Source organism: Melanostigma gelatinosum (assembly GCF_949748355.1).
Source record: "Melanostigma gelatinosum genome assembly, chromosome: 16".
Classification (NCBI taxonomy): Eukaryota; Metazoa; Chordata; class Actinopteri; order Perciformes; family Zoarcidae; genus Melanostigma; species Melanostigma gelatinosum.
In genome coordinates this window covers 9,994,563-10,006,742 of record NC_136649.1, presented here as the reverse complement: position 1 = coordinate 10,006,742, position 12,180 = coordinate 9,994,563, and the positions used below count along the sequence as shown (strand labels likewise).

At 44.8% G+C, this 12,180-nt stretch overlaps 1 protein-coding gene across 1 annotated transcript in view; it reads left to right on the top strand.

Annotated features, from left to right (window-relative positions):
* The window catches only part of LOC306790007 (CD109 antigen), a gene marked incomplete at its 3' end in the record, with an annotated part of 28,006 nt that overhangs the window by 8,588 nt on the left and 7,238 nt on the right, over positions 1-12,180 (top strand). The window contains 19 exon segments of the mRNA XM_079286112.1: positions 334-821; positions 1,210-1,303; positions 1,447-1,513; positions 2,051-2,111; positions 2,337-2,433; positions 3,868-3,984; positions 4,071-4,130; positions 4,257-4,342; positions 7,415-7,545; positions 7,637-7,665; positions 7,786-8,019; positions 8,132-8,260; positions 9,622-9,718; positions 9,808-9,917; positions 10,007-10,198; positions 10,489-10,593; positions 10,736-10,798; positions 11,280-11,450; positions 11,550-11,702. Coding sequence (XP_079142238.1) covers positions 334-821; positions 1,210-1,303; positions 1,447-1,513; positions 2,051-2,111; positions 2,337-2,433; positions 3,868-3,984; positions 4,071-4,130; positions 4,257-4,342; positions 7,415-7,545; positions 7,637-7,665; positions 7,786-8,019; positions 8,132-8,260; positions 9,622-9,718; positions 9,808-9,917; positions 10,007-10,198; positions 10,489-10,593; positions 10,736-10,798; positions 11,280-11,450; positions 11,550-11,702 — 2,484 coding nt within the window.

Below are 12,180 nucleotides of genomic sequence, written 5' to 3'. Positions count from 1 at the left end.
ATTAGAGAGGACTTGTCAGCTCCCATCCTCTCTCTGCTTGCCGAAGCTTGTCGCTCAGTTTAGTTCAACCTCGTCGCCTAATGAGCGCCAAATGGATATTTGATTGTTCATTTGATTATAGTCGTTGTCTGCTGAGGGTTCAGCTATGTTTGTTCTGGCACTCATTCCAGTTTGGGTTTAAAAATGGCAGTTTAATCCTTTTGTATGCTTTGTATTTAGTTGTTTTAGAAAATTATTTGCAGAAGAATAATATTTGCAGACAGTAGTGTTGCAGTGTGAAATCCCCGTTTGGACTGTGATAAAAACAAAATCTCAATATTCTTCCCCTTCCAGACGGAGCGTGGGGAATGGCTGCAGTTCCAGGCTGACCTACAGGTGGCGGTGTCAGTGGCGGACCGTCTGAGAGCCGAGGCGGAGGAAGAGCTGACTGCGCTCCGCACGGCGCACAAGGACGTGGAGAGGGAGCTGGCCGCGTCCCAGCAGAGGCAGAAGGAGGCCGATATGCAACTGGTGACCCTGAGAGGGGAGCTGAAGCAAGGCAGGCAGAGACTGGCCGCTCTCGCCCAGGAACCAGAGAGGCCCAACGGAGAAGCGACCGACATCCCCGAAAGCAAAGACGGGACCCAAAGGGGCAGAGAGACGGGGCCGCACAGGCCGGGGCGAGAAGGGACGGAAAGCAAGAGTCCCAATGAATCCGCGAAGAATGTCGAGGATGCCAAAGCAGACTGTAAAGGTGTGACCAAGCGTTACCTGAGGAACGTGACCAACAAGGAGAGGAGTGGAGAGGAGGTGCGAAGGCCGGTAACCACGGAGAGGTCACGGTGAGATAAACTGTATGATCTCTGTGTGACTTTTTGGGGGAATACAGAGGAACACACCTAAAGCACGATGTTGTGTCGGTGGCACTTACTCCGACAGTAAGATATTTAAAAAAGAAAGCCAAAAAAACCCACCACATTTTTTGTCTCTGACATAGCAGTGGCAAATAAATAACAATCACCAAATTTGGTCAGGACTGTGACCGTTGTTTCTTTTGACTGTGTTGCACAACTGCTCAACCCACAGGCCGTGTTGGGGCCACTTGAGGACAGTTTGAACAGCTGTATCTACACAGCTGGAGCGGAGTGGAACACCTGTCTAATAAAAACAACGAAAATGCCATGAAAAGGTAGTTGGTTTGGTTTAACTAACGATGTATTGTTGTTACAGAAGCCTTTCCAGACTACCTGCCTCCTCAGGCTCCCCCACCATGCAGAATGGAACTTCCCAGCCCCACACTGCCTCAACCGTTGGCCTCAACAAGGTGAGACACTTCATCTCGAGGAGGATCCTTCCTCTGAGTTTGTTTGTTAGCCAGGAACATACACGCACACTTAATCGACAGTTTGCTGATCATGTCGTGATTTTGACTGAATTTGAATGAATCTCGTCTTGTTTGTTTTAAAGAACTCGGGGCAACTGAGAGGCCGACGAAGTCTGGATTGGCAAGACAGCCGGTCGAGCACTGACACAGGTGTGTTTGTGTAGATGTGTGTACAAAATGTGTCACAGTATGCTTGTGTATACAGTACATTATTTGCACACATACAGCAATTAAACTGACAGAAATTAGGGCTTTTTTTTCAGGGTTCAAGTCAATTTTATCCCACAAGCACGCAGACATATCTGAGAGCATGGGACAGGTCATTTCTTTATCGGCAGATTGCTCATCGTTACGAGAAGAAACAATCTCTCGGTTAGCTCGGCTATATATTTGAATCCATTACTGAGAATGCTGATGTCGCTCAGTGTTCATGGGCATGTGTGTACATGTGTAAATGGCCAATTGTTTGCTAAATAGTTCGCTACTTCATACAGTGAATGTCAATCTTACAGCTTGTTCTGCTGCCACCAAGTGGCCAAAAATCAGTTAAAGCTGCTCTCAATAGAATAGAATAAATATATGTGAGCATGTTTAAGGATGGTCTGGCTAAACCTTCCACCGCTGCTTGGAGTGTTCATGATGACAGCATGCTGTTGGGTAATGAAGTAGGGTTGCTTGTCTTTACAGGAAAACGCGAGGAGTCTCTAAACAAGTACAACTCTTCCCTCACTGAGCTGCCTCCCACCAAGTGAGTCTTCACACATACACTCACGCGCTGACAAACCATTTTTGTCCAAAGGACCGGCCCAATTGCTACATCCTGTCGTTTCAACCCGAGTACATTCGTCTGGTGAACTCATGCAGCTCGATATCGGGGCCTCTCGTACTTGGAATCAACGTGTTAATTAGGGTTTCTGACTGACAGTGTTCAAACCAAAAGCTCCTGAGCCTTGCGTCTTCTTCTTGTTGTCAGGTCCCAGGATGGTTTCAACCTGCTGCTGCGTCGCCACGGAGGCTCAAAGAGGAACTCGCTGCTCCGTTGGTGTCAGAGCCGAACACAAGGCTACAAGGTGATCCTGGACATGATTTAGAGCAGGGGTGTCAAACATACGGCCCGCCACGTCATTTTATGTGGCCCGCGAATCCGCCAGCAAAAAAAAAAAAAAATCTTTTTTTTATTGATTATTTTTTTTACAAAAATGAAAACTTCGATGTGAAAATAAAAATATCCCCATGGTCGAAATTATGAGATAGTAAGTCGAAGTGATGAGATAGCATGTTGTCTGTGTGCCGACATTAAAACTATCACAACAGGTGGACAGGAGATGCAACAACCCATGAAGAGGATTTCCAACAAGTGATGGTGCCTTTCTCAACATGCGTACTTCTCTGTAAACTCGTGGACTTGTGAAACGTCATCAGTGCCCAAGTACTGTTCCAATTCAAAGTTCACATCGAGCCAAGCACGGTCCTAATGCCCGGATGTGTCTCCGCCCATTTTACCGGGGATGCATCGGAGGTGACTTGTCTGTACTTGGGACAGCCAAATATCCCAGAATGCATTTTGCACCAGCAACAGGAAACAATGGCGGAGGACAAATCACACAACTGGAAGTTGAAACTTTCGAAATACTACTGTTGATAAGTCACAGAAAGTCATTTTAGGATGTTTTGAGGCGAGAAGTTAGTTGTTTAAGCACCAAATCTGTGGTCGGTTTGTCAAGATTCAGCCGATTTAAAAAAATCTGCTCTGACGATTTCGGAGATGTGAGGTGTTGCTAGCGGGATCTGATCCACATATATTTATTTATATATGTATATATATATATACATACATATATATAATTGTATGTATGTATATATATGTAAATAATAACACATCATTTTTGAAAAAAACGGATTAAACTCATGAGACCAGCTGAGGTGGTGATGTCATCAAGTAAGCTGCTGTTCCAATTGTCTGTAGGGCTGCAACAACGAATCGATAAAATCGATTGTTAAAAGAGTTGGCAACGAATTTCATTATTGATTCGTTGTGTCGCGCGATTAGTACGCCACTCAATAAGTCGCGGAGATGTTTGAGTATAAAAAATAAAACCGGTCTCGCTGGGGGCTATTTGTGTTCATTCGCACTGGACGCGCCGGAGAGGGGGCGTGGCTTATCGCCCTGAAAGCCGTTCAACTGTCTGCCATTAACCATGGAAAAAATAACCTATTTCTGCTTAGTACGTGCTGTGGAAGTCACAGATATCCCGGGAAACTAAATTAAATATGTTAGGAGTCGTTACATTTACACCGTCTTACAGTTACAACCGGCCCTTTCAGGGCGACCGTGATGCTGATGTGGCCCCAGAGTGAAAATGAGTTTGACACCCCTGATTTAGAACAACAAAAGTATTGGTGTGACAAATTCTGATTGGTTAAAGTGAAAAAAATAGGGGCAAAATGTACAAACCCATTCTCTCGCGTTACCGTAATCTTCTCTGTCCTTTCCCTCCCTGCAGAATATCGACATCACCAACTTCAGCAGCAGCTGGGCGGACGGTCTCGCCTTCTGTGCCGTGTACCACACCTACCTCCCCTCACACGTCCCTTACACCGCCCTCACTCCAGAGAACAAGGTACGGCCTGTTCCCGCCGCTTGATTAATGGATGGGACCGAGTGATTTATGGTGTTCCACTTCTCGATTCGTTCTTTTCTCCGTAGCGGGAGAATCTCAGCCTGGCATTCAAAGCAGGAGAGACTGTTGGGATTGCACAAACCCTGGTACGTCCTTGGTGTCTTTTCTGATTCAAAGAAGTGATGATACCGTAAAGCCTCATCTGACTTTTCTGTGACAGATGCGAGGTTGATTTTGAGCTCATGAACGTGTTTGAACTCTTTGCTCCATAGACGGTGGAGGAGATGCTGAGAGCAGGAGGTCCTGATTGGCAAAGGGTCCTGAGCTACGTGGAGAGCATCTACCAGCACTTTGAGATGTGACTGCTGTCGGTATACTGACAGACAAGCCCGACATAGTGGGTCCTTAAGGACTCTCCAAAGGAAACGATATGAGTTGTGATGGCTTCCCCGAATACTATAATATACCTATTCTTGTGTGTCCGGAAACTGGATGAACTTCTGTTAGTAAAAGCTAGAATGACATCATGTCAAAACTAGTATTTCAAATTTCAACTGTGGATTGAAGTCCCCTCTGCTTGTCATGCGCTTCGGAAAATGTCCTCTGACCAGAAGTGGTTTGTTACCATTCTTATTTCTTATATACATTCAATCAGCTGCCATTTGACGTACATCAGTACGTAGTGAAGCATTCAGACACCGTGCAAGTAGATAGCTTATGTACGAATCTGACCAACTGAGAAGGATTAATAAAACATCTTTTTTCATACAAAATTTTACATATTTTAGCTTTTAAAATAAAGACTATTATTGACCACCATAGAAATAAAGAACACGTGGATCTTGTTTTTTTTGCAGCATCCTTATGAGGAAGGCGTATGTATAGGCTGAGTTGCTGTAAATGTCTCCACACTGGTACGTCACTGGCCATCAGTACTGTATAACATCATGTCCTTTATCAAGTCCTTAAACTGGTCGTTGTTTTGCCTTTTAAGCATGTCTGTTGTGCTCCGCAAAGATTCTGCTTCATCCTGGACCTTTTAAGCACTCTGTAAATATGCACTTTTGTCGATACCTGGTTGTTGTACGGATGTAATAATGCACAGTACAGATGTTGCATAACTGCTGGTTCGTCTTCTACGGGCTCGGTAGGTATTCAGTAGAAAAGGCTGCAGACCAGTCAGAAGATTTGTCAAGTTCAACTTTCGGTTTGACAGACAGCTCGTGTTTTCTCACAGTAGCTGCAGCGACTGAATGACAATGATCAAAATCTAAAAATAAAAAAAAGGTGCCTCCACGTCAACTAAAGTGGGCCAACGCTGTCGAGGTGCTCAGGGATGTGCACTACGGGAGTGAAATAAAAGCAAAACACAAGCCCACACATGCTCGTGCATCCGGTTGCAACATCGTCGCACAGACGCATCCTTGCACCGCACGCCAGCTGAGAAACTGAAGAACAAGTTTCAGCAGAGTTTGTTGCCAAAGTAACACCATTGTAAAACCTGTTTGTATGTAACTTGTAAAACCTGTTTGTATGTAACTGGTGTGAAAAGAATAATGCCAAAGAAATAAAATGTTAATATGAAGCAAATAATACTGTGTGGGTATTTTTAAACTCTTACTTTAGGGGAAAGACTGAGCATAGTAAAGGCTTCCCATGTCTTCCAGGTTTGTGTTGGAAGGAGGAGTTAGCCGTCACGTTACTACCTCCTGCTGGTGAAGAAGACACAATACAGGCTGCCATTGTGCCTCTGTCATCATGTTCCTTGGTGAACATTTGAATTGCTGCTCAGAGGTTAAAACATGATCCCACAATGTCAGCTCATCTCCTCCCTGCTGCTATTTTTACACACACCTCTTTGTGTAACATCTATTTCTGTGCCACTTGTAAATAAAATATATTCATTCACTGTTAAATAATATGCGCTATACTTGTAAAGCTTATATTGCGGAGTTGTGAGGTCACTGTAAGTAGGTCAAAAACGCCGAATGGGGCATTCCGTCACCCGTTCGTACGATAGAAACAGATACAGTGGCCCTGAAAGTAACGCTTGCTTAAACCACCACCAGATTAGGGCAGAAACTGCCATCTTAGAGTAGGAGAAGAGCTCTTTTTATCTATTCACACAGAGACTTCGAAATAGTTTAGAACTGCACCCTTTTTCAGCACCTTAAGTGTTAACAATATGCTGTACATCAACATTTCACACACACTGACGTTCCAGAGAAGGCGGGTTCCGGACGTGAGCCATTGTGGGTGACGTTGCCCAGTGCTCCATCAGGCCATTTGAATGCTAGAAACAAATCCGCCTCTGCTTTGAATTTGACCAATGGCTCCACAAGGAGTACCAGAATGGACACGCATGCGCACTCTGTATAAGCGCCCTTAGGTTTCACTTTTGCACCTTTTAACTTTTGTTAGGGTCCGTGCACGTTTAACTGCTGGACATAATACTTCTGTCACAAATAAATGTTATTGCTTGAATTGAGCTAAACGCCTCGATCTCAGTCTGTTCACTCGATCTTCATTCATAACACACTCTTGCATAACAGTGCAAAAAAACCCTTGATACAATAAATGAAGTCCCATTTTTCAGTTACTTCCGTGACTTATCACCATTTTCTCCCGTGACAAAGCCTCAATAACACCCCGCTGTTCTGTTATCACAAAGTAATTCAAATGGCGAACCTGTTTACCACATACTGTGGCTGAACCGCACCTCTGTGGATTTGCTTTCCGAGGCCGGGGGATAAAGTATTCAAATGTTCACAAAAGCAACACAGATTCAAATAGCAGCATCTTAGTTATCAGATAACTCCGTCAAGAATACAACTCGCAGGTGGCTTTGTGTCACGCATTACACGCAGGCTTGTGTTCTCTCTTGATGTTGAAGACGGGCTTCCTTCTCAGTGTACACCGCGACGACTCTCTCTGTGCTTTGGACAGATTGTCAAATCCTTAACGAAAAAGAGACAGATGAGACACATCCCCCCGGGCAAAGGCGTTAAGAGTGTGTCAACTCCTTTGTGTGTGACAAAGAATATACGTGTGATAATATGTGCATGCATCCTGGTGTGTCTGTGTGTGAGAGAGTGCGTATAAACGTGCGAGTGCAGGCCCCATGGGGTGTTGGTGGACAGACAGGGTAGGGAGGGGTTCCGTGAAGCGTAGGTCCAGGTCACTTCACAACGCGGTCGCTGTCAGCTTGGTGTCTGAGCAGAAGCATGGATGGGATCTGGGCTCTGGTTGTGTGGGCGGGAGTTGTGTGTTCAGCTGTGCCTGGTTCAACCCAAGACTCCTCCAGGTAAGAGAGACGTGGTATTTTGATACAGCCCTAAGACAATCTTAATCCATATATTAATGCCGTTTCACCAATCTATAACAAGCCATTCTTCCAATGTTCTACTAGCCCATTGTTTCTGATCACAAGTCCAGAGGTGGTGCATGCTGGGACACCCACTTCGCTGGCTATCACCGTCCTTGCTGACTTCCCCGGCAGGGTGATTGCTGAGATAGCACATGGCAACTCCAAAGTTGCCAAAACAGAGGACTTCCAAGGAGGTGATACTGCAGTGACGAGGAGGGTTTGGGTTCATTTGCAGAATCACTTTTGACTTTTTAGAGGGCTAAAGTATCCATTTTTGTTTTTCAGGTTTGACCAGGGTCATCACAGTCCCTGCTGTGAGTATGAATTGTGTTTCTTTCTTACAGATGAGAGAAAAATACTTGGACATGATTAAATGAGCTGTTTAGCCTGATATCACATGTATGTGTCTAAAACTTCTGATACAATCACTCCAGATTCTTGGAGCTACAACTGCAAATTCCCCCTTAAACTTGACGGTGAGGGTCTACAGAGAGAACAATCTCATTTTTACCAACACCACCACCCTCAGCTTCAGCCCCAGGAACGTCTCTGCCTTCATTCAAACGGACAGATCACGCTACCAACCAGGCGACACCGTCAAAGTCAGAGTTGTGTCCGTACAGCTGGATAAGCGTCCGTACAAAGGCAGAGTGGATGTCTCTGTACAGGTAGGCCTCTGTCTTCTGTGTGAAAGAACGAAGCCACAGGAGTTGAATGAATCTGTAGCCGGGTATTGTGTGGTGGTGGGAGCTTTGACTGACATTCTTTTGTCACGCGCAGGACCCCAGAGGGAACGTCGTCGACAGGTGGGAGTCCACGGGGAACCTGGGGATTGTGTTGTGGGAATTCAGTCTGTCCCAGACGATCCCAAATCCTCTTGGACAGTGGGTGATCACAACCACAATCAATGTAGGGTTGGAATAAAGACATAACCTCACTTTTGTGCAGCATGTTGTTTGAAATACTGCTCATTGAATTGAATAAGAAAAGGATCTTTCCATTCTACCTCCCATCCTCTTCCCTACAGGGCGTCGCTGATGCGAGAGCGTTCACTGTGGAGCATTACGGTAATAGATCTATCAGTTCAGTGCAATAAATAGCAGAGGATGGCACTTTCAATCGGTCGATCAAGACTGAAATAGCTCAAGAACTATGGATGGATTGCCATGTCATTTTGGTACTGAGTCATGGTCCCCAGAGGATTAATCCTACTGGACTTTTCCTCGAGAAAAGTAGACCAGCGGTCTCCAGCCTTTTTTCCTCTGAGAGCTAATATGACAAAATGAAAGTGGCCAATAGCTACTCATAGCACGGAGTAAGTCAGTTAGTGATTTCCGTTTTCCTTTTATGGTCCTTTTAATAACGTTTCAGCTACCTCTATTACATCCCGCCATGGGCACTGAATTAAGCCTCTGTTGTTGCATCAGACTGTTGTCTTGTAAGCGTTGTTTTCAGCTCCTTGATCATCTGTTTGTAGAATGCAACCAGCCGGAAAGTCACGTGAAAAGTTGCTGTGGACTTTGGTGAAGTGGCGCTTAACGGTGACCTTTCACCGACTGAGACGCACACAGTTGTCGTTCACAAAAAAACAACCCTGTTCCCCATTCCTCATGAAAATGTTCTATGTTTTGTCTCTTATTGGCTGGCTATTTTTTTCGCGGTCATCGCCTAATGTTATGGCGCCACCGATGTAACTAAACTTAAAAAGTAGTGTAACTGGCAAAAAAAAAAGATTGTGTGTCCAAAGGGGGCGGCATGTCTGTGACTTTGATAGAATAGAAATTTAAACAGCTTTACAAAGTGAATTTATGTTAGCTTGCGAGCTACTTTTGTGGAGACCCCTGCTATACTCTTAGTCTTGTTTGCAAGTAAACTTACTTCCTGCCGTTCCTGCTGCAGAGGATCCTCACTTTGAAGTGCTGCTCAAGACGCCTTCACAGGTCCTCGTTGGAGAGCACATATCAGGATCAGTGAGAGCACTGTGAGTTCAATTAACTCGTGCAAATCAATAACATCACATTTGAACATACGATGCAGTACTTTATACGTGTGTTCCCTCTAGGTACCCCAGTGGACGACCTGTACAGGGAACACTAACCGTCTCAGTCACTCTGGCGCCCGCTATGCCCAATACTGCATCTCCATTCATGCAAACACAAACGAAATCGGTGAGGTCTTCGTGTAGCACATTTATGAAAGATAGTTTACAGTTAGTACAGTAAGTATCTGTACTGAACAGCATCGGCTGACTTTTGACCGTTGTTTTTCAGATCTACGGGTCAACACAGTTTTTCTTCAGCAACAATCTGCTTCAAGGAGTTGGCAGCAGCGTGCACGTTGCCGTCTGTGTTACTGACAACTCCACAAGTGAGATATATTTTTGAAACTACGTTGGATTCAAGCATCCCAGTCGCACCTTCGAAACCATTCTGTTACATCATCTCTTGTCACCCAAGGATCTAAAGTGAACAAAACAGTTGAAGTCCGACGCATGAGGAACACATTCCAGCTTGCGTTCCATGATTGGCCACCGACACTGAAGCCGTCTCTCCTCTTCGTCGCACAAGTGAGTGGATTATTATTATTCTGTTTATTCAACATCTATTTTTAAACTGATGTTCCCATTTCATTTCCTTCTCTGCGTCTCCTCCACAGCTGAGGATCTCTAGATATGACGGAATGCCACTCAGCGCTCGGGATCTGACTCAGTCTGCTGCGATTGATGTCACTCAGGGAACATCCACGGTGAACGCTGAACATACAACTCTGACACTCCCAGTGCCGGAGGACGGGAACATCCACATTCAGTTCGAGTTACAGGATCAAGTAGGGCTGCTTATTATTCGGGTGAGTATTTTTGATTAACAGTACACGGAATGTTGGTCCTCTGGGAGAAGCAGTTTCGTTGTATGTAATACGAGAAGTTTCGGTGTCAAAAGAAAATCACCCCAAGACCCATGAACTTAATAAGTAGAGTGTAAGCAAACTTCCTAAGATTATGAAATGATTTACTTTCTTATTTTTTTTATTTGTAATCATCTTTTTTCTTCAAAACATCAGCAACACTGATAATGTATTTTTTGAGGTTGAAATGATTACTTATGTTCATATTTTCTGTTTCATGTGTTTACATTCAGGCAAGATTCCAATCCAGTGAGGAGACTCTGACTGTCCACAACAACCACATTTCTCCCAGCGGCTCCTATATTCAGATCTCCCCAATCGACACCTTACCGGCACAGGTAACGTTAGCTCTGAACAAATATCTACAAAGAATATCTACAAAATGTCGACAAAGGAATAATACAGCAAACAGACCGACAGTGGATGACGTTGATTATGCAACCGAGAGACATAACTCACATGATGTGTTTAACTTTTCAGATTCCATTGCCTCTTCAGATTGATGTGAAGAGCACCTTTCAACCAACTCAGCTGCACTTTGTGGTATGTTTGGTCAGATATATCACATCACGCAAAGAACCACGGGAATTTTCTTTTCTGCAATAACGACATATTGCATGTCTACATGAGGAACCTGAAAGACAGAGTGCTGTTCAGCTTGTCCAATGAGTTTGATCACATTTATCTCGGGTGTTTGGTTAATGGATGAGGGGTGAAAACTTGATTGCTTTGGGCTAAAACCCAAACACATTTGAGTTTGATGTAATCATTTTTCTTTCATGTTTTATTTGAGTATATTGTTTTGCAAAAGAAAAGCCAGAAACAAGCGTGTGAACCAAGTGAGGTTTTACATATCTTGGTCTATACCGACCTTAAATCTATCTATCTATAATCACGATGCTAAAATACTGTATGCTACATGGAATGATCACTACAGGAATGTCTGGACTTTCCTGTGCTTAGTGAAATATTGGAAGAAGTTTGTGGTTCGTGCAAAGATCAAATACTGTGTTTGTACTTCCAGGTGAGCTCTGGAGGTCAAGTGGTGGCCGCCGGGACAGAGACTTCCTCCTCTTTTTCTCTGACCCCAACAGTGTCCTGGTCCCCTGAGGCCTGCGTCACTGTCTACTGCATCCTCTCTGACGGAGAGGTCACCATGGACACGGCGCACATACCCATCAACCAACACAACTATGTAATTTCATCTCGTCAACGTCTTCTATCGTATTATTCCGACAGTTGCAGGATTCTGCCGGGTCGTGTCTGTGATACGTTGTGTGCTCGCTTTCCTCAGGGGTCTCTGAGCTGGAGCACCGACAAAGCTCAGCCAGGTGAGCAGGTGTCTCTCACCGTGACGGCTCTCGAACCGAGATCCCAGCTGGGAATCGTGGTGATGGGGGCGCACGGTGACGCTCCGCGGGCTGACCTCGACTTAAAAGTGGAGCAGGTGTGACGACCCGTTTTAATTTGCCAAAGCCCGAACAGGTTTGAAAGTCTGATATCTTCAGACAAAAGAGCAAAACATCATCTCTGAAACTTAAACTCCTGTGAACCTTCAGAAAGTCACTTGTTTGGATGCTGTCCGGTTTGCCTCATTTCACAGTTTCATTGCAAAGCCCCCGTCTTCCCGGTCTCTTAATCTGTTGTAAACACTTCACACTTTTCCCAGTTAGATACTGTGTATGGCCATTCAGTGTGCGGCCACTAAACCGGTTAGTCTGGGTGTAAACCATCTGTCTGCTTTGTTCGGAGATGACTGCTGTTTCTATGAACTGGTAACTTTAGTGTGCTGGGTCCAGGACCTGAGGGTTACTGATGGATGCAAGGTGGAGGAAACTAAAGCTTCACCAGTGGGCTGTCTTAAAATGACCTTTCCCCACTGGTACAATAGATCAGTTTAACAAGCGAGCTCTCCTCGGGCATTT